General features: G+C 58.4%; 2 protein-coding genes across 6 annotated transcripts in view; both read left to right on the forward strand.

The window, feature by feature from the left end:
• USP4 (ubiquitin specific peptidase 4) overlaps positions 1–7,218 on the forward strand; it is a 31,369-nt gene extending 24,151 nt beyond the window's left edge. For all 3 annotated transcript variants that reach the window (XM_081106307.1, XM_081106308.1, XM_081106306.1), the window contains 8 exons: positions 566–654; positions 1,238–1,465; positions 2,846–2,916; positions 3,055–3,173; positions 3,445–3,594; positions 4,420–4,523; positions 6,572–6,660; positions 6,915–7,218. In XM_081106307.1, the coding sequence (XP_080962433.1) occupies positions 566–654; positions 1,238–1,465; positions 2,846–2,916; positions 3,055–3,173; positions 3,445–3,594; positions 4,420–4,523; positions 6,572–6,660; positions 6,915–7,076 (1,012 nt within the window). In that variant the 3' untranslated portion in view covers positions 7,077–7,218. The remainder of the gene's footprint in view (positions 1–565; positions 655–1,237; positions 1,466–2,845; positions 2,917–3,054; positions 3,174–3,444; positions 3,595–4,419; positions 4,524–6,571; positions 6,661–6,914) is intronic.
• A 965-nt stretch (positions 7,219–8,183) lies between these two features.
• Positions 8,184–11,329, forward strand: LOC308529872 (uncharacterized protein C3orf62). 3 transcript variants are annotated; one of them, XM_081106230.1, is made up of 3 exons: positions 8,184–8,570; positions 9,671–9,762; positions 10,869–11,329. In XM_081106230.1, exons 1-3 carry the CDS (start codon positions 8,251–8,253, stop codon positions 11,132–11,134), a joined length of 678 nt encoding a protein of 225 aa, XP_080962356.1. In that variant the 5' UTR covers positions 8,184–8,250; the 3' UTR covers positions 11,135–11,329. The 3 variants fall into 3 exon arrangements, with proteins under 3 accessions (XP_080962356.1, XP_080962357.1, XP_080962358.1); XM_081106231.1 differs by lacking the exon at positions 8,184–8,570 and adding an exon at positions 8,651–9,327 and having other exon boundaries at positions 9,665–9,762; XM_081106232.1 differs by lacking the exon at positions 8,184–8,570 and adding an exon at positions 8,799–9,327.
• The last annotated feature ends 7,458 nt before the right edge of the window (positions 11,330–18,787 follow it).

Raw genomic sequence — 18,787 nt, forward strand, 5'->3', positions numbered from 1 at the left:
TTTTTGAGCCCTGAAGGCTTGGCTCAATGGATAGAGCGTCAGCTTTCGGACTGAAGGGTCCCAGGTTCGATTCCAGCCAAGGGCACATGCCTGGGTTTCGGGCTAATCCCCAGTAGGGGGCGTACAGGAGGCAGCCAATCAATGATTCTCTCTCATTGATGTTTCTAGCTCTCTCTCCTCCCTTCCTCTCTGAAATCAATAAAGAAATATATTTAGGGGGATAAGGAACATTTGTAATATCTTAATCAATAAAGGGAAAAAAATAAATTTTTGAAGCATTCCACTGTCATTCTGAAGCGGGTAATGAACGTCACTGGGAAATGCTTTTGAAAGTACGGTGCCAGTGACGCAGAAAACAGCTTCCTGGCGTCCTCAGCGCCTTGGGAGCCAGGCCCCTTGTCCTCGGCTCCTCTCAGCCTCTCCAAGTGCTGAGCCACCACGTGGTTTTACAGCCTTTTACTGAAATTGCCTGTGGGTAACTCCATACATTATGAACTACCTGTAGGTGAGTAGTGGAGAAAAGTACATAAATGTTACAGCTGACTATTTTTCTTTCGTTTTCAAGCCGCTACATAAAGCAGCCATTGCCCGAGGAGGTGGGCAGCTCGCCCCTGGAGCCCGGAGCCTGCAATGGCTCCAGAGGCAGCTGTGAAGGTGAGCACTGGCCACGCTGTGGAGCTGGCTGACCAGCCCCTCCGGGCCTCCCCATTCCAGAGGTGCACAGAGACGGAGGCTCTGGGTGGGGGGCGGGGGGGGGACTCTGCCTGGAGAGCAGACTCAGGAGGCCCCTGCTGCTGCCCACCGTCTCACTGGCACCTCGAGGACTCTGCCTAGGCGTGTGGGCCTGGCTTCAGCTGAGCAGACGCAGCCGAGCGGGACTTGCCCAAGGTCAGGAGACAGAGTGAGGGCTTGATTCTGATCCGTTGGGATTACAAAGTAGGTGCTTCTTGCCCGGCTGGTGTGGCTCGGTTGGTTGAGTGTCAGCTGTGTACCAAGAAGTTGCTGGTTGGGTTCCGGGTCAGGGCACATGCCCAGGTTGTGGGCTGGATCCCCAGTAGGGGGCGTGCAGGAGGCAGCCGATTGAGGCTTCTCTCTCTCCCTCTCCCACTCTCTCTAAAAATCAATAAAAAGTTTTTTCAAACACCTGGAAGGAAACACCACAGTTAGACACTAAATAAAATGTTAACATCGACATAGTGGCAAGTTGTGTATAGGAGACTTTTTGTTTGTGTGCCAGGGGAAGACGAGGAGGAGATGGAGCACCTGGAGGAAGGCAAAGAGCAGCTCTCCGAACCCGAGGGCAGCTGGGATGACGAGCTGGGAAGCGACCGGGGGGAGACCACCCAGCGGAAGAGCCCAGGCCGGCCCTGCCCCCAACGGCTTTTCACCTTCAGCCTCGTGAACGCCTATGGGACGGCCGACATCAATTCCCTCGCAACCGACGGGAAACTACTGAAACTCAGCTGTAAGCGCGGCCTCTCCTTCAGGCGGCTCTTTGGGGGCCCGGGGTGTTTGAAAATACCTGCTCAGCACTTACTGCTTCGGGTTTTCATGGCCTCCGTGTATCTCCGCGAACAGACGTGTTGTTGCTTTTCTCTGAAGCTCCCCAAAGACTGTTTAAGAGACACTGAGGTCCTGGCTAGGGAGGTCCGTGGGTCCCCACGTGCGAGGGTTGTGGGTTCGATCCCCAGTCAGGGCTCACACAAAGAACCAATGGAAGCATAAGTAAATACGCTTCAACAGATCAGTGTTTCTCGCTTCCTCTGCTTCCTCTCTCTCGAAAATCAGTAAACAAATTATTAAAAGAGACACTGTGCACATAGGCACACATGTTCACACACATACACAGCCTGCTGGTCAGGCTCTTCCGTCCTCGACAACTTCAGGGGGCGCGCGCCTCCCTCCACTCCCACCCTTCCCAGCAGGCTCCTGGTGGCAGCATTTCCCCGGACATGGCTCACGTGGGCGAATGATGCGTTTTGCTCCTTAAGGATGCTGATGGCTGGGACCCAGCGAGGGGATGGTCATGGGTTTTGTCGGCTTTCTGTTCTGTGGGGCCTGCCCTCCGGACAGAAAGAGGGTCCACACGGAGGGACGTCGTGTGACAGCACAGGGACAGGACGCCGGCACGGCAGGAGGGCAGCTGCGCAGCAGCTGTGTCAGCCTCCTTCCCTGGAGGAGGAGGAACTGGGTCCTTGAGCTAGCTAGCGCTTCTCCTTTGCTATACTTCTTTAAAAATCTCTAAATAACAGTTTTATTGACATCTTTTTGAGCTCATTCTCTCTGCAGCTCCCTCTCTCTGGGCAGCGTTCCCCTTTTAGAAATTGTCTTGCAATTTCTAGCGATTTTCTGGAACTCCAGTCTGACTCCTCAGCGCAATCTCCCCCCCTCCCCCCCCTGCCCCACGCCACCCCCACGCCACCCCCACGCTGGGGCCTGGAAAATGCCTTCAGGCAGGAGGCGGGCCACGGGCAGCTCCGTGTTTGTTTCCCGCCTTGGGTGGCAGGCTTTCTCTGCCCCACGTCCAGCGTCTGAAATAGTTGTGTCAGTCTTACCTGGTCAGGTTTTCTTACGGTTTAAGGCCAGAGGGCAAATCCGGCCACTGTTTCTCCATTCTTTCAAAACCCTATGTGGTTAGCAGCCGTGGCGCTTGTCTGTGCGGTGAGGAGATCTCTGCCGAAGGATGTGGGGCCAGGGGTTCGGAGTTGGCCGGCTGAGGGCAGAGCATTGCTCCCGGCAGTGGCTGGTGATGGCGGCCCGTGCTGGTGCGCGGCCTGAGTGTGACCTGAAGAGCTCCTCCCATTGTTGGCCCTTCACTCACGAGTGACACTTTGGTCCCCCACAGCTCGGTCCACCCTGGCCATCGACTGGGACACGGAGACCCGGAGCCTGTATTACGATGAGCAGGAGTCTGAGGTAGGCCCGTGGGGGCCCGGGCGGCGGTGCAGGTTCTGCTCTGGGCCGAGTGACAGCAACAGCGAGGCTCCATGACAGCTCGAGGCTGCAGCTGCCGGGAGGTCTCGTCTCCCCGCAGAACTCGCTGTGTCCCCACAGGCCTTCGAGAAGCACGTGAGCATGCTGCAGCCGCAGAAAAAGAAGAAGACCGCCATGGCCCTGCGGGACTGCATCGAGCTCTTCACCACCATGGAGACGCTCGGGGAGCACGACCCCTGGTAGGCCCCCGCCCGGCCCCTGGCACCGTGGGGCCAGCGGCGTCCACACAGCCCTTCGCATGTGCACGTCACTGACGTCGCCGACCCAGCGACACAGACCTTCCCCTGTGGGTTGTGTGTTCCAGACTGACAAAGCCATCCCCGTTGGGAAGGTGACTTAGAGCCGCTTGCTGCGGGCGGGAAGGGGTGTGGGCTGTGCGATGCCTCCAGGCGGCGCCCCGTGGCCTCGCTCCCTGCCTCCCCCCAGTGGAGGTTTCCCTTTTCGCTTCAGGTACTGTCCCAACTGTAAGAGGCATCAACAGGCCACGAAGAAGTTTGACCTGTGGTCCTTGCCCAAGATCCTGGTGGTGCACCTCAAACGTTTCTCCTACAGCCGGTACTGGAGGGACAAGCTCGACACGGTCGTGGAATTCCCGGTCAGGTGGGTCCCGGGACTCAGTGTCACTGGGACATTAAACAGGAGGAGAGCTGGGCACTGATGGGCAGAGGGTTTGCCACCAAAGACTTGGCTGCAGGAGGGGGTGTGGCTGGGCTCCGGGAGGTGAGACTTCAGCTACTGCCCTCCCCGTCGTCCCACAGGGCGAATGGGCTATTGGGGCTGCAGGTGGGGCCGCAGACCCACCACACTCCTGTCCCAGGCCAGGGCGGGGGACGGGCTGTCTCCTCAGGTCCTCTCAGGCCCCAGAGTCCAGAGTGAGACTGACAGGAAAGTAAGACGACAAGATAGGATTCCACCACAAGAGGCAGCTTTTAAAATGCTTTGGGGGTCGGAGGGGGTGGATAGAGACATGTATTTGCCCACATATAGGCGTGTCAATGGAAGAACTTAGGTGGTGAGCATTAAATATTTGTTGGAAAACTCCTAATTTTTCCGTATGTTTGACATTTCCAAAATAAAATAAGGGATAAAGCTTTATGGGGCCTGTTCTGGTTTAGCTTCAACGTTTAAGGCTCCGCTGGTAGTTTCGAGAGTGACCGCCATCTCTGCATAGTCCTGCAGCCTGGTCTGTGCGAGAGCTTCCTCACCGTTTGGTTGGGGCTTGGGGCTCCCCGGGAGGCTTCTCTTTTGCAGCCTGAGCAGGTCAGCGGTCAGAACAGACCAGGCCCGTCCTGCGTGTTCATCCCTCTGCAGCGGGTGTTGGAGCGCCTCCCTTGGGTCTAGTCCGCTGCATAAGGGGGTTGCTGGGTCACCCTGACTTGCTCTAAATTTAATGTCGTTAAGGCTGTTTTTGTGTTTTGTGCTTAGAGGTCTGAACATGTCCGAGTTTGTCTGTGACCCGTCGGCAAGGCCGTACGTGTATGACCTCATTGCCGTGTCCAATCATTATGGAGCCATGGGAGTTGGCCACTGTAAGTACCGGCATCCGTTCCCTCTAACATCGCCCAATGCCCTCTGCCTGTCAGCTCTCTCGAGCCCCTTCCTGCTGCCAGGCATGGCCTTTCAGCACTTGTGTTCCACAGCTCCATGGCCTCAGGCCTTTTCCATACAGTTGCCCCTTCATTTGCAAAATTTTTTTGGTTTTCATATTTTTTAAAATATTTTTATTGCCGAAACCGGTTTGGCTCAGTGGATAGAGCGTCGACCTGCGGACTGAAAGGTCCCAGGTTCGATTCCGGTCAAGGGCATGTATCTTGGTTGCGGGCACATCCCCAGTGGGAGATGTGCAGGAGGCGGCTGATCGATGTTTCTCTCCCATCGATGTTTCTAACTCTCTCTCTCCCTTCCTCTCTGTAAAAAATCAATAAAATATATTTTTAAAAAAATCTTTTTATTGATTTCAGAGAGGAAGAGAGAGGGAGAGGGAGAAACATCAATGATAAGATAGAATATTGATCGGCTGTCTCCTGCACGCCCCACACTGGGGATCGAGCCCACAACCCCTGGGCATGTGCCCTGACCGGGAATCGAACCATGAGCTGGTTTATAGGTCAGTGCTTAACCACTGAGCCACCGTGCCAGGCTGATTTTCATATTTTAATCCAATAATCCCATTTCTGGGAATCTGTCCTAAGGAAATGATATTGGGGAAAGCTTTATGCACAAAGATATTCATCTATAATAATAAAAGCGTAATATGCTAATTAGACTGACGTCCTTCTGGACAAAGCCGGGGCTACGAAGGAAGCCCGGGTCCTGGGTGCCAGAGGGAAGCCGGTGCCGGCAGCCGGGGAAGGCCTCTGGGTGTTTATAACAGTGAAGAACCAGTAACAGCATGGTGATCAGGAGCTGGCACGCTGTCCATCGCACAACACAGTAAAGGGAAATGCCGTGACAGGCTGTGAAACCACAGAATCGCATCCTTATGGAAGGTGGTGTCACAACTACGTGAAAACCAAAGGCAGCCCTAACTGGTTTGGCTCAGTGGATAGAGCGTCAGCCTGCGGACTCAAGGGTCCCAGGTTCGATTCTGGTCAAGGGCATGTTCCTTGGTTGCGGGCACATCCCCAGTGGGGGGTGTGCAAGAGGCAGCTGATCGATGTTTCTCTCTCATTGATGTTTCTGGCTCTCTATCCCTCTCCCTTCCTCTCTGTAAAAAGTCAATAAAATATTTTTAAAAAAGAAAAAACCAAAGGCAAAGAAACTGGGGTTGGGGAAGCCTTGGAGGAGACACACCAAGATGCTGATTTTACTTTTTCCTCCTTGCTCTGCGGTGTTTCCCAAAACTTTGTGTGTGTGGGTTTGCGTTTTTAGCGAACCATTTTCTACCCGTTTATGGAAAGGTGTTTGTAATGGGGAGGTGAGGAGCTGTGTTTCCTCCTACCCCTTTCCTGCCACCACAGCCAGTGAGGACCCCAGGAGATGACGCCATGGAGGCGCTAGTTCCATTTCAGCACTGTCATTTCTGGGAGCCTGGGTGGAGCAGGAATTGGGCATGGCTGTTGGCATTGCTGTTGTAAACACATCTGCTTAGAAATAGCACAAAATCAAGACAGGAAGTGTTGTCTGTGGGGGCTGCTGGATCACTGTGAGGAGCTGTTACCCAGCCACGGGCTCTTGACTCAGCTGTCGAGAAAGATGGGTTGAAGTCTGTCCACATCCGAGCTCTGCCAACACCCCAGATGCCCACAGTGTCCCTCCCCGGGTCTGCCCACAGGCTTCAGAGGCAGAGGGCAGCAGTAGACATCCTGGGCATGGACAAGGGGTTCACCCTTTTTTAAAATTGTTTCCCAAAATTAAAGTGTTGGTTCTTGACAGCTCCATTTTTATCCTCTTCAAGCCCTTTTGAGCTTTTTAAAACGATTGAGTTATTTTTGGCTGTTAAGACACAAGCTGTAAATTACTTCTAGTGTCAGGGTCTGTATTTTTCATTGTTTGGAGTCTTGTTTAGTGCAAGCCTGGTCAGCTGGCCAGGTCAGCTCTCTGGTGGCGGCTAGAGCATTTCCTTTTGGCTTGGCAGACACCGCGCACGCGAAAAACAAACTGAACGGGAAATGGTATTACTTTGACGACAGCAACGTGTCCCTGGCCTCCGAGGATCAGATAGTGGTGAGTGAGCCACAGTGCCTGCTTCCCCCCGTGATTTTCATGTGCCCTCATCAGTGATCCCATCTGGGAACCTGTCCTAAGGAAATGACATTGGGGAAAGCTTTATGCACAAAGATGTTCATGTATTTATAACAATGAGAGATGAGTAACAGCATGGCAGATCCCTGCGTGCCAGCTCAACAGTGAGACAGAGAACCTGGGCAGAACGGGTGATTTTCCAGCCAGTAATGGCCGTCTCCCCTCTCGTGTTTTAGACAAAGGCAGCTTACGTGCTGTTTTACCAACGTCGAGACGATGAGTTTCATACGCCGCCTTCCCTCGCCGGCTTTCCTGGCTCCTCCGATGGAGGACCGCGACCCAGCAGCTCCCAGCAGGGCCTGGGGGAGGAGGCGGCCTGCAGCATGGACACCAACTGACCTGCCCCCCCCATGTAACCCCGGGACACCTCTGACCCCCCCCGAAGACTACTAGTGTTTGGTCTAAAAACCAGATGAGGAAATTCCCTTCTTTTATGAGCAGAAGAAAAAAACGCCCTTTTGTTCGGAAGGGTTATGTCAAGAGGCTGAATGATTTTCCTTTTTAAGTCGGTGGTGAGATGGCCGTGGGACCCGTGAGCCGCGGCGGGGCGGGCGCCGTGCGGGCTGGATGGATCCCAAGGCGCCGCGGGCACAGCTGTCAGGAGGCTGCGGAGGCAGCTGCCCACCACTGGTCACCCCAGGAGCCCCCCCAGCAAACACCCCGCCCTCGGCTGGGCCTGTGTTCCAGCCACCGGTCATCTCGGCGTCTCCCCCGAGTGCAGGCGGTGGGGTCTCCTGCCCTCAGTCTTCAGGGGAACCTCGCAGCGCTGTCCTGTTGCCGCCCCCGGCTCCCTGCGCCCCGGCTCCCTGCGCCCCTCCTCCCTGCGCCCCTTCTCCCTGCGCCCCGGCTCCCTGCGCCCCGGCTCCCTGCGCCCCGGCTCCCTGCGCCCCGGCTCCCTGCGCCCCTGAACTCCCGCACCGAGGGCCTTGGTGAGCGGTCACTCAAGTCCGCACAGACGGGGCCCTGCCCAGCGCCCGCCTCTGCCGGGTCCGGAGCGGAAGGCCGGCCTTCCTGGGAGGGGTCCGCTGGGAAAGAGGCCCCCATCTTGCTAAGAAGCGAGACCCCTGCCCTCGGCCTGGGCGCTCCGCTGGGGCCCGGCCCGGCCCCTCCCACACGCTCCCCGCCCCCAACCGCAGCCGGAGCCCGGCGGGCGGCTGCTCTCCGGGTGGGACAGACGGGGCAGGGGGGGGGCCGGGCTTGTCTGACCTTTAACCTGCGCCGCGGCGGTTGGGGCACGTGCGACGCCCGGCGCTGACCGTTGGCGGGCGCGGCTGCAGGCGGTGAGGCTCTCCGCGGGGGGCGGGGGGCGGTCAGCCGCGGGAGGGGGGTCCCCGCGGAGGAAAGGGGGGCCCCTGGGGCGGGGTCCCCTGCCCCCCGGGTCGCAGGCGGGGACCCGGGGGCGGATGGAGGCGGATGGGGGCGGGCGGCCCGCGTGGTGGTTCGGGCCTCGCCGAGCGTCCGGCCGCCCCGTTTCGTGTTGACGTAACGAACACGCGGTCGCTTCCAGGGAAAATGTCCGAGAAGCTGCGGCGCTGCCGGAAGGAGCTGACCGCGGCCATCGACCGGGCCTGGGAGGGCGTCCGGCTCGCCCAGCGGGGGGCCCTGCCGCTCCCGACGCCCGGGCTGTGCCGGCCGCACCCGCCGGCCGCTCCCTTCGCCCCCGAGAACGAGGGCCCGGCCCCGGCCCCCGGGAGCGCCAAGCCGCCGGCCCCGTGCGCCCCGAGGAGGCCGCTGGCCAGCAAGGAGAACGTGCTGGGCGCCCCCGGCCCGGCCCCCGACCGGCCGCCCTGGAGCCCGGCGCCCGGGGAGAGCGGCCGCAGAGACGGCGCCAGGTGACCCCGCCGCGGCCCGGGAGCTCGGCCTGCTCCCCGGTCCCAGCCCGCCTCCGGCCTGGCCCCGAAATTGTGTGTGTGTGTGAGTGTGAATGTGTGTGAGTGTGAGTGTGTGTGAGTGTGTGTGAGAGTGTGAATGTGTGTGTGTGAGTGTGGATGTGTGTGAGTGTGTGTGTGTGGCTGTGAGTGTGAATGTGAGTGTGAATGTGAATGTGTGTGTGTGTGAGAGTGAGTGTGTGTGAGTGTGAGTGTGTGGATGTGAGTGTGAGTGTGTGTGAGTGTGTTTGGGGTGAGGGGTGATGGAAGGCACTCGGCACAACCAGAGAAGTGAGTTCAAGATCCTGGTTTTCCAAGTCACATTGTTTTTTCTTTCTTTTTTCCCCTTAAAATAAACTTTATTGTCGATGGTGTTACAGATGTCCCCCCTCCCCCCTCCCCCCATCCTCCCAGCGCCTACCCACCCCCCACATTTTTTTATGCCGCAGAGAGAAAAACCTTCATCCTGCTGCCCTTCGCCCCGTGGCGGCCTCGCCCTCGCCCGGCTGGTCCCCCCCCTCCCCGCCCCGGTCCCGCTGGAAGCCGCCACCTTGGCTGCCTGTGGGCAGAGAAGGACGGAGCCGTTCACTGGCTCCGCTCAAGTGGTTATCCCGGTTTCAGAGACACTGACCGTCGTGTGCGATGCCGTGGTCGGTGCCACTGACGTAGTAATTTCCCGTTGTCCTCCAGTCACAGCTTATGTGACAATAAACAGTTGCCAGTACGTTTTTTTTTCGTCTTAAACATTCCCTAACACCCGTCAATATTTTATTGAAAGAGGCCCGGCCGGTGTGGCTCAGTGGTTGAGCATTGACCTATGAACCAGGAGGTCACGATTCGATTCCGGTCGGGGCACAGGCCGGGTTGTGGGCTTGATCCCCAGCTGGGGCGTGCAGGAGGCAGCTGATCCATGATTCTCATCACGGTGTCTCTCCCTCCCTCCCTTCCTCTCTGAAATCAATAAAAATACTTTAAAAAAAGGACATTAAAAAACACACACTAATAATATTTTTCTTGAAAGAGGCTCTAATTCCCCACCTTTTCTTTTCGCCCGGGAGCTGCAGGAAAGATCTGGAGAAAGAGTTGAAGGTTGACTCCAATCTGCCTCTGGGCAGTTCTAGCCAAGAGGTCACCAAGGACCTGCTGGACATCATCGGTGAGTACGGGTCGCTCCGCTCGCCTCGAGCAGAGGCCCCGCAGGCCGGCGATGGCGGGGGTCAAGCAAGACCACTCCTTCTCATCCGGGTACTCGGTGCATTGGCCTTGCTCCTGGCAGGCTCTGTGCAGAGACCTGCGTGGAGCTGACAGCCTGGGGAGCCGTTTCAGAACTGCCAGTCACAGTGCAGCCCCGAGGCCCCAGAACTTGGTGGTTGAGCTGAGATCTGCAGGAAACAGGACGCAGACAAAGGTGGGCGAGTCCAGCTGTGGTGGAAACTCATGATGAAATCTTAGCCCGGCTGGTGTGGCTCAGTTGGTTGAGTGTTGACCCCTGTACCAGGAGGTCACTGGTTCCATTACCAGTCAGGGCACAAGCCCAGATTTCGGGCTTGGTCCCCAGTAGGGGGTGTGCAGGAGACAGCCGATCAGTGATGTTTCTCGCTCTCCCTCACTTCCTCTCCCTCTAAAAAAAATCAGTAAAAACATTAACTTAAAAAATCCCAAAGCTCCGCTCTAATTCCACCACCGAGAGATATTGACAGCGTGCTGTGCGTCTGGCAGACCCTTTTCCGCACGTCTGCACGTTCTGTGGGTGAGCTATGTGACCCCTGTTTCCATGACTCATTGCACAGGACACACGGCTCCTACTTCAGGGATGCTTAGCCCTGGAGCGGTTGGCTCTTCAGGGAGGGGAGGGAGATGCCACCCAGTGGGGGGAGACCCTTCCCGCCCACTGCCTTAGGGTGCTGAGTCTCCTCTAGTCGCCCCAGGAGGTGAGCTGAAGGCCTGGCTACCTCTGCTCGCCCTGCAGGTCAGCGGTGTTGTACCCCACTCTCTCCACATGCCTGAGAGCCGGGACACACATATGCACCCCTGTATCCTCCTGCCCACAATTTCCTTGGGGGCTGCAGATAGCTGGGCACTTTAACAGCAGAGCCAGAAAGGGGGGCACTGAGCCCCCTTAAGGTTTGGCCCGGGCTCTGGCAGCCAGCCTGCCCCCGCGGACATGCCCGCCTTGTGCAAACCCAGCTGAGCAGCCACATGCGTTCACTTTGCCTTCGGAGGCCTCCCTGGAGCGTAACGCTGAGTGTCCTTGTTTCCAAGACAACACCAGCATCCGGACCATTGAAGAGCTGGCCGGGAAACTGGAATTTGAAAACGAGCTGAACCGCGTGTGTGACGCCTGCGGAGACTCCCCCTTCACGGAGGAGGCCTGGGCGCTGCTCATGGACGAGAGCCCGCAGAAGGCGGTGGAGGCCGACCCCGGCAGCCTCCGGCGGGCCTTCGACGACCACAGCGTGGTCCAGACGGTCCTGGACCTGGAGGAGGACTACCACCTGATGGGCTCTTTCAAATACCACATGGAGTGAGGGGCGCCCGCCCGGTGCCTCCCGGGAGGCGGAGGCGGAGGCCCGCGCAGTCCCGTTTCTCAGAGGGTTGGCCGAATCTGACGCCCGCCCCCCCCTAACTTCCAGTTCCCTTTCGGAGCTGGGAGCCCAGCTTTGTTTCCATTTGCTTTGTTTCGTTTTCCTGTTGCTTTGAAATAGTTCTGACTGTTCCTTGTCTTCACTTGCACCTGTTTCTTTGGTTGATGGTCAATATACCTGGTGCTCCAGGCAGGTGTGGGCTGTGGCCTCTGCTGTGTCTCTTGGTGTTCTTTCCCATGAGCCCCTGCGGCCACAGCCAGTGAGCTTGGTGGACCCTGGTGGAGGCCCTCCTCATCTCTAGACCAGCCTTCCCTCGATCCCCAGCCCTGCCCTCAAAGGGGCTGGGAGCGTCCCTGGTCCCCTCTTGACAGGCATCCTGAGGCCTCCCCACCACCCCACTTCAGACACCTGGGCCCTAGCTGGTGGGTGGGGAGGGAGAGGTGCACACAGGTGCCTCCCATCCACCTTCATGCCTGGACCTCATCCATGCCCCTCCAGGCCTGGGGACCCTGAGGCCACGGTGGGGCAATGGCCCTGTTTGGGCAAAGTGGGCAGGGAGGGAGGGAGGCCAGGACACTGCCCCCGAGGTCAGCACAGCCCCAGAGCTTAGCAGGTCTGGCTCCATACACCCTGGAAAGAAAGGGCCTCATCAGAAATTATTGAGGCAAATCTCAAAAGCATGGTGTTCCTTCAGGAACCTAATGACTGGGCAAGGCCTGAGCCTCTCGGAAACAGTGGCAGGTAAGTGCCTCCTGGGCTCAGGCGGGGGTTGGGGGAGGAGGCTGCCCAGCAGACCAGAGAGCCAAGCAGGAGGCCCAGGGGACCACCCCCCAGGACATTTAGAGGCCACGGACCTCACCCCTGCCTTAGGTCTGGTGACTCCTCCGGGCTCAGGGGTCGGAGGGGGAGACCAGGCACGCGCTCCTTAGCGGATTGGCTCGATGGTGCGCCTGCCTGCACCCCGAGAGCCCTGGCCACCCTGGGGCACAGCCGCCGCCGCCCACCCAGGCAGAGGGCAGGCCAAGGACCGACCCGGCAGTGAGCTCCCAGCCTGTGGGGTTGGTGGCCAGTTTCTTCTCCTGGCCTTGGCCGCCACGCACAGGAGGCGGCGGCTGCATGGAGAGGCCGGGCCCCGGGGTAGTCAGCAGCCCAGGTCACCATGGTGCATCCCGCCGGAGGGAGCTGGACGGAGGGCGAAGGAGGAACGGGTCTGTAGGTGAGCAGCCTGCGTCCTGCGGGGCCACCCACCCCGCGGTGTGACGAGGAGGCGGCCTGCCTTGGGCCCCCTGATCCAAAGCTCACCTCTGCGGGGGCCCAGCCTGGCCCGGGGAGATGCTGTGCGGGGCCCCTGGCCGGGACTCACCATCATGACAAACGGGCCAGCGGACAGCAGCCAAGGAGAGGAGGCAGTGGCCGGCCGGAGCAGGAGGGGGAAGCTGGTGCAACCCAGGCGAGGCGGGTTGGTCCTGTTCATGCATCTGTTAGCCTCTTAGTTTGACGAATCTGCCAGTGAAATGAGGCGTTCACATTGGGGGGCTGGGTGAGGGGCACGTATAAACTCACTGTGTTTACAGCTTTCCTGCAAACCTCCTTGCTCTAAAATTTACAATGTGTTACTTTTTTTAAATGCAGTTGATCCCGTTTGTGAAAACGTGTGAGCACATGTGCAGAGCATTGTCACGGAGGGGACACGGTGGGGTTCAGTTTCCCCTTTTCCTGTGTTTTCTAACCTATTGACATGGGCATGTATCACTTCTGTAGAAAGAAGGAATTATAAAGTTTTTTAAAACCCTCCTCTCTGCCAACCAGCCATGGACTCCCTCACCAGGCACCTGCCCGAACTGCCGTTCACCGTGCCCAGCGGTGGGCAGAGGCCAGGCCGGCAGCAGGCTTAGCAGGGCCTCCTGGGGGTCCCTTTCCTGCGGGCGGGTCAGAGCTGCTTCTCAACTCAATTCCCGTCCCGGGGTGGCGGGGAGCGGCTGCCAGGAATGGCAGGGCCCTCACCCTGGAAGACCAAAACGGGGGGCTTCCTGACTGGGTGGAGGCGGTTGCCGGGGGGCAAGGGTAGAGCGTGGGGCAGGCTGGGGTGGGCAGAGGGGCTCCCTGGCGGCCCACAGATGTACCTCTGTGGCGAGCCAACACGGCCATGGCATACTCAGCCTCAGGGCGCCTTATGTGCCGCGCCAGTGCAGCCTGGTTCGGTGACCCTGAGTTGGGGGGGTGAAAGGCTCAGAAGAGACAGACAAGGGAATGAAAGCTGGGTCTGGGTGGGACGCTGCTCCCTGATGAGGAGACAGCGCCCGCGCCCACAAGCCGTGTCTTTATTTTATAGCAGATGCCACGAGGCAAAGTAGGGGCGTGAGCACGTTGTTTACAGCGTTCTCGTGAGTTTCAACCTCACTCAACTACATGCACCTGAACTCCATCACAAGGCACTGGGGCCACATGTTCGGACCACAGGTTCAAGCTCACAGCTACGGCCGTTGGCTATGACTGTGCTGGGAGGGCTCTGCCCTCCAGCTGGGACGTGCACGTGGCAACGAGAGGACTGTGCCCTCTCATCAGTCTGAGGCTTGAACCTGTCCGAACACTAACCGCGCCCCATATACCTCTGTTTAGTTTTTTGTTGTGTTTTGTGTGTTGTTTTTTTTAAATATATTGATTTTTTACAGAGAGGAAGGGAGAGGGATAGAGAGTTAGAGACATCGATGAGAGAGAAGCATCGATCAGCCGCCTCCTGCACATCTCCTACTGGGGATGTGCCCGCAACCCAGGGACATGCCCTTGACCGAAATCGAACCTGGGACCCTTCAGTCCCCAGGCCGACGCTCTATCCACTGAGCCAAACCAGCCAGGGCTTGTGTTTTGTTTTGTTTAGAAAGCTGGCAGTTTTCATGGCCCCATGGAACGCCTTTCCTGGGAACTAAATTGTTCCTTCCCACCACCAGCCCTCCATCAACCTGACTGCACCAGGTGCACCCTGGCCTCGGTTATTGGGCCAGTGGGGCTTGTTTTTGTTTTAAAGGTATGTCTATTGAGTTCAGAGAGGAAGAGAGGGAGAGGGAGGGGGAGGGAGAGGGGAGGGGGAGGGAGAGGGGAGGGGGAGGGAGAGGGAGGGGGAGGCAGAGAGGGAGAGGAACATCAATGATGAGAGAGAAGCATTGACAGGCTGCCTCCTGCACGCCTCCCACTGGGGATGGAACCACCACCCGGGCCTGTGCCCTGCCCTGACCGGGAATTGAGCCGTGACCTCCTGGCTCTGGTTGACGCTGAGCCCCTCGCACCGGGCAATGCTCTGTTTGTGGAAATTCCCATTCACTGCAGGGGCCGTGCTCCTGGAACCCTGGCACTCGGAGCTTCCCCTGTAGACACAGCTGTTCTGGGAACTGCCCCTCAGGCCGCAAGCTGGTCACTCCCCTGCCACCTGCCCCTCAGCACCGGCTCCCCAGGGGCCCGAGGAGGCCTTCCTGCCTGGGCACCGCTTCCTGCAGCGGGCAGGTGTGCTCCCCGGCAGGTGGGGGTCTCGGGGGCTCCCTGGAGGGGACAGGAGCCAGAACATTGGTTGTCATACAACTCCCTCCCCAGGCGGCGGAGCTGGGCCCAGAGCCGGCTCTGGAGGAACAGACTGAGGAACGCGGGGTGGCGTCTCCCTGTCCCCCCAGTTCCTCTGGGCGAGCCAGGCAATCGCAGGCTGTTTCTGTGGAAACACTGGCTGCGCTGGGATTAGCAGGACCAAAATGGAAACACGCAGCTTCGAGAACAAATAAGAGCTCTGGAGCCTGCTCTCCGCACACGGGAACTCCAGGCACAGTCGGGTTGGCTGCCCGGCTGCCCTCGGAGCGGCTCCCCTCCCCTGGCCGCCTCCCCACGGTCAATGCTGAAGCCACTGGGACCACTGGCAGGCTCTGTCCCACACTCAGGGCAGGAGCTGGTCTTAGAAGCTCCTGGGGCGGCTGGGGGCTGAGGGGCAGCTGAGGAAGAAGGGATAGAGAAAGGAGAGGCCGAAACCGGTTTGGCTCAGTGGATAGAGCGTCGGCCTGCGGACTGAGGGGTCCCGGGTTCAATTCCGGTCAAGGGCATGTACCTGGGTTGTGGGCACATCCCCAGTGGGAGATGTGCAGGAGGCAGCTGATCGATGTTTCTCTCTCATCGATGTTTCTAACTCTCTATCTCTCTCCCTTCCTCTCTGTAAAAAATCAATAAAATATATTTTTAAAAAAAGAGAGAGAGAGAAAGGAGAGATCCTGGCCGGGTGGCACAGTGGTTGAGTGTCGACCTATGAACCAGGAGGTCATAGTTTGATTCCCAGTCGGGGCACATGCCCGGGTTGTGGGCTCGATCCCCAGTGTGAGGTATGCAGGAGGCAGCCAATCCATGATTCTCATCATTGATATTTCTCTCTCCCGCTCCCTTCCTCTCTGAAATCAATAAAAATATATTAATTTTTTAAAAAGGAGAGAGACGAGTGAATGGCCAAGTGGAGGTCACAGCTGAGGCCTGAGAGCAGAGCCAGGATTCTTTCAAAGGCCAGTTCCAGGTTGGCCGTGGGCTGGACACAGAGACCCTGGCCCCAGCGCAGCCGGATCTCCATGGGCCACTTCCCTCGCTGTGGGTGTCGAGCCACGTGGGTCTGGACCAGAGTCTGAACTCTCGCCAGGTGGCCCCGGGGCCACTCTGCTCAGTGGGCTCTGCCTCTGTGTGGCTCCAGCCAGCAAATTGGGCTCAGAGGCCTGCTTCTCATCGCTGGGCCCAGGGTCCCTCCTGCCTCCTGCTCCCTCACCTCCTGGCCTCCGCTCTGGCTCCTCAGCCCAGACCCTCCACCTCAATCCCAGGGACATATCCAAAGGGGTCAGGGGACCAGGGGGAAGGTGACAGACCACCTGGGGCCGTGCCCTGCCCTGCACCCAGGAACCCACCTGCCACTGGGGGCGTTTTGAGTTGTTAATGATCAAAGCAGCCGATGAAAAGGCCCAGAGGCCCAGTTCAAGCCAGTCTCTGAGGAAGCAGCAGGAGGCGTGCGAACGAGGAGGGGCCCTGCGCCTGGGTAGGTCCCAGCGAGGAGAGGCCGTCCGCCCGGGCAGCCTGGCTCTGCCCCGCAGGTTGCTCTCCCCCTGGCCCGTGGAGGAGAACACTCAGATCTTGGTTCCAGCTAAATATTTACAGCGGGAACAGTGTTTTACGCGGGAAGCCTACTTGTCAATATGGATCCTGGCCCTGGGGCGCTGTGGCAGCCAGCTGGGAAAGGCCTGCTGGAGGAAGAGTTTTGGCCTGAGGCCTGGCATGAGGAATTTTTCACAACTGCTCAACCCTCCTAGGAAGCAACCATCTTTTCTGAGGGCAGAAAGGCTGTTGTGTCCTGGGCACTTTGGGAGAAGAGGGAGGGAGAGAGAGAAACATCAATGATGAGAGAGAATCGTGGCGCGCCCCACACGGGGATGGAGTCCACAACCCGGGCTTGTGCCCTGACCGGGAATCGAACCGTGACCTCCTGGTTCATAGGTCGATGCTCAGCCACTGAGCCCCGCCGGCCGGCTTTTCTGGAGCTCATATTGCACTCTCCTTTCAGATGGAATGAGTGAGGCCGTGAGCACAGGAGGGCGAAGGCAGTGAGCAGGGTGCGCTTTGGGGGTGACGTTGGATACTCGGATGTTAAGACAGTTGTGCTGTCATTGGCTTTAGTTTCCTCCTCAGACGGTCACAGGAGTCACAGCAGAGGGAGGAGCCCCTAGGTGGCTCTCGGGGCCCAGGCCACGGGCCTCCCCCCCTGGGAAGGCAGAGGAGGCTGGTCCAGGGCAGAGCCAAATCTCTACTGGCATCCGAAGAGCCACAGACGCTCCAGCCTCTGGGCTGTGTCTGGGCTGTGTCATGCTCACTGAACCTGGCAGGCACAGTAGTTGAAACAAACAAGCCTTAGGAATAAAATCAACAGAATACCCTTTCCTGCTGATTGTCCGGCGGTGTGGTTTTCATTAGCCCGGACTTGTTAAGACACAAGCTCACCGGGCATTCTACGGAGACACGCAGTGCCTGGGCACTGAGGCACCCTGACCTTTGGCTGCTGGACACAGATGGAACAGGAGGAACAGATGTCGTAACTCAGCAGTCACAGCGCAGCGGTCCTGCTTTGGCATTAAAAGTTGCCAAAACCGGTGTGGCTCAGTGGATAGAGCGTTGGCCTGCGGACTGAAAGGTCCCAGGTTCGATTCCGGCCAAGGGCATGTACCTGGGTTGCGGGCACATCCCCAGTAGGAGATGTGCAGGAGGCAGCTGATCGATGTTTCTCTCTCATCGATGTTTCTAACTATCTCTCTCCCTTCCTCTCTGTAAAAAATCAATAAAATATATTTAAAAAAAAAAAAGTTGGACAGACCCTTCGATGAGGCCACAGCTGTTAATGCTGAGGGCGCTCTCTCCACAGGCCTCAGCTTTGAATTAAAATGATTGAACTTTCGCCCTGGCCGGTGTGGCTCAGTGGATAGAGCGTCAGACTGCGGACTGCAAGGTCCTGGGTTTGATTCTGGTCAAAGGCATGTGCCCTGATGGCGGGCTCGATCCCCAGTGGGGGGTGGGCAGGAGGCAGCCGATCAATAATTCTCTCTCATCATTGATGCTTCTACCTCTCTCCCTCCCCCTTCCTCTCTGAAATCAATAAAAATATATATTTAAAAAATAAAATGATTAAACTTTCAACTTAGAGTAATAAATGGTTTCCAGAGTTACGCCCCCTTCCCCCCAGGAGACCAGCCCTGCTCCCTGTAACGTGCGAGAAAGGGGGTGATCACCAAGGCGATGCTGCAGGAGGGGCAGCAGGGCTCAGGGAGGTGCCCCTCGGGCATTGAAGGAGCGGACGGACGGACGGACGGACGGATGGACGGAGAAGGGTGGCGGCCGGAGTCAGGAGTTGGATATTAAGTGCAGCCCCGCCTGGCGCTCCCCTGGGGAGGAACTCCGGTGGTTACGTGACACATGAAACTGACACTCATGTGCTTCCATCCGGGCCAAGCGGACGCTAGCGGACCGACCGCACACCAGTGACCCGCCAGGAGTAGGGACTGCAGTCCCACCCCGCCCCGCCCCGCCTGCAGGCCACCTCCATCTTGAACCTTAGTGTGTTGTTCTGCACAGGCCGTTCTCCACTCGCTTGTTCTGATTATAAAGCGATTAGCAAAGCAGCTACACTTGGATTTCTTTTCTATTCCCTACCTCCTGCCCCAGGTTTTTCCTCCTCCAAATCCACTTCATCCTCTCCCCCACTCCACCCCCAACAAAACCTGTTGGAGGGAAGAAATGCCAGGCACAGATCCCTCTGGTCTGCAAGCCTTCCCCTAACCCTGGGCCACCGGAGCCGGGGGTCAGCCGGTGTCGGGAGAGCCGGGAGGACCAGCACACGGGGCGAACCGGCAGGGAGCTGGTGCGGGAGCGCGGCCAGGCGGCCTGAGGCAGAGCCCGAGTCGCACTTGCCCTCAGGGCCGCCGAGCAGATGCTGCCATGGCCAGGCCGCAGCCAGAGGAGGCCTGGCCTGGAGGAGCGCGCAGCCTGGCTGGCCCTGGCCCGGCCGCGGGTGAGGCGGGTGAGGCGGGCGCATTAAACTGCCCG

Source organism: Myotis nattereri, assembly GCF_964212035.1.
Source record: "Myotis nattereri genome assembly, chromosome: 14".
NCBI classification, from domain to species: Eukaryota; Metazoa; Chordata; class Mammalia; order Chiroptera; family Vespertilionidae; genus Myotis; species Myotis nattereri.

Excerpts from the sequence above, each read along its gene's own strand:
- LOC308529872 (XM_081106231.1), top strand. The coding sequence starts at position 8,975 with ATGGTGTTACAGATGTCCCCCCTCCCCCCTCCCCCCATCCTCCCAGCG. Across the intron at positions 9,328-9,664 it reads GTGACAATAAACAGTTGCCA|CTGCAGGAAAGATCTGGAGA; the intron begins GTACGTTTTTTT and ends TTCGCCCGGGAG. Across the intron at positions 9,763-10,868 it reads GGACCTGCTGGACATCATCG|ACAACACCAGCATCCGGACC; the intron begins GTGAGTACGGGT and ends CTTGTTTCCAAG.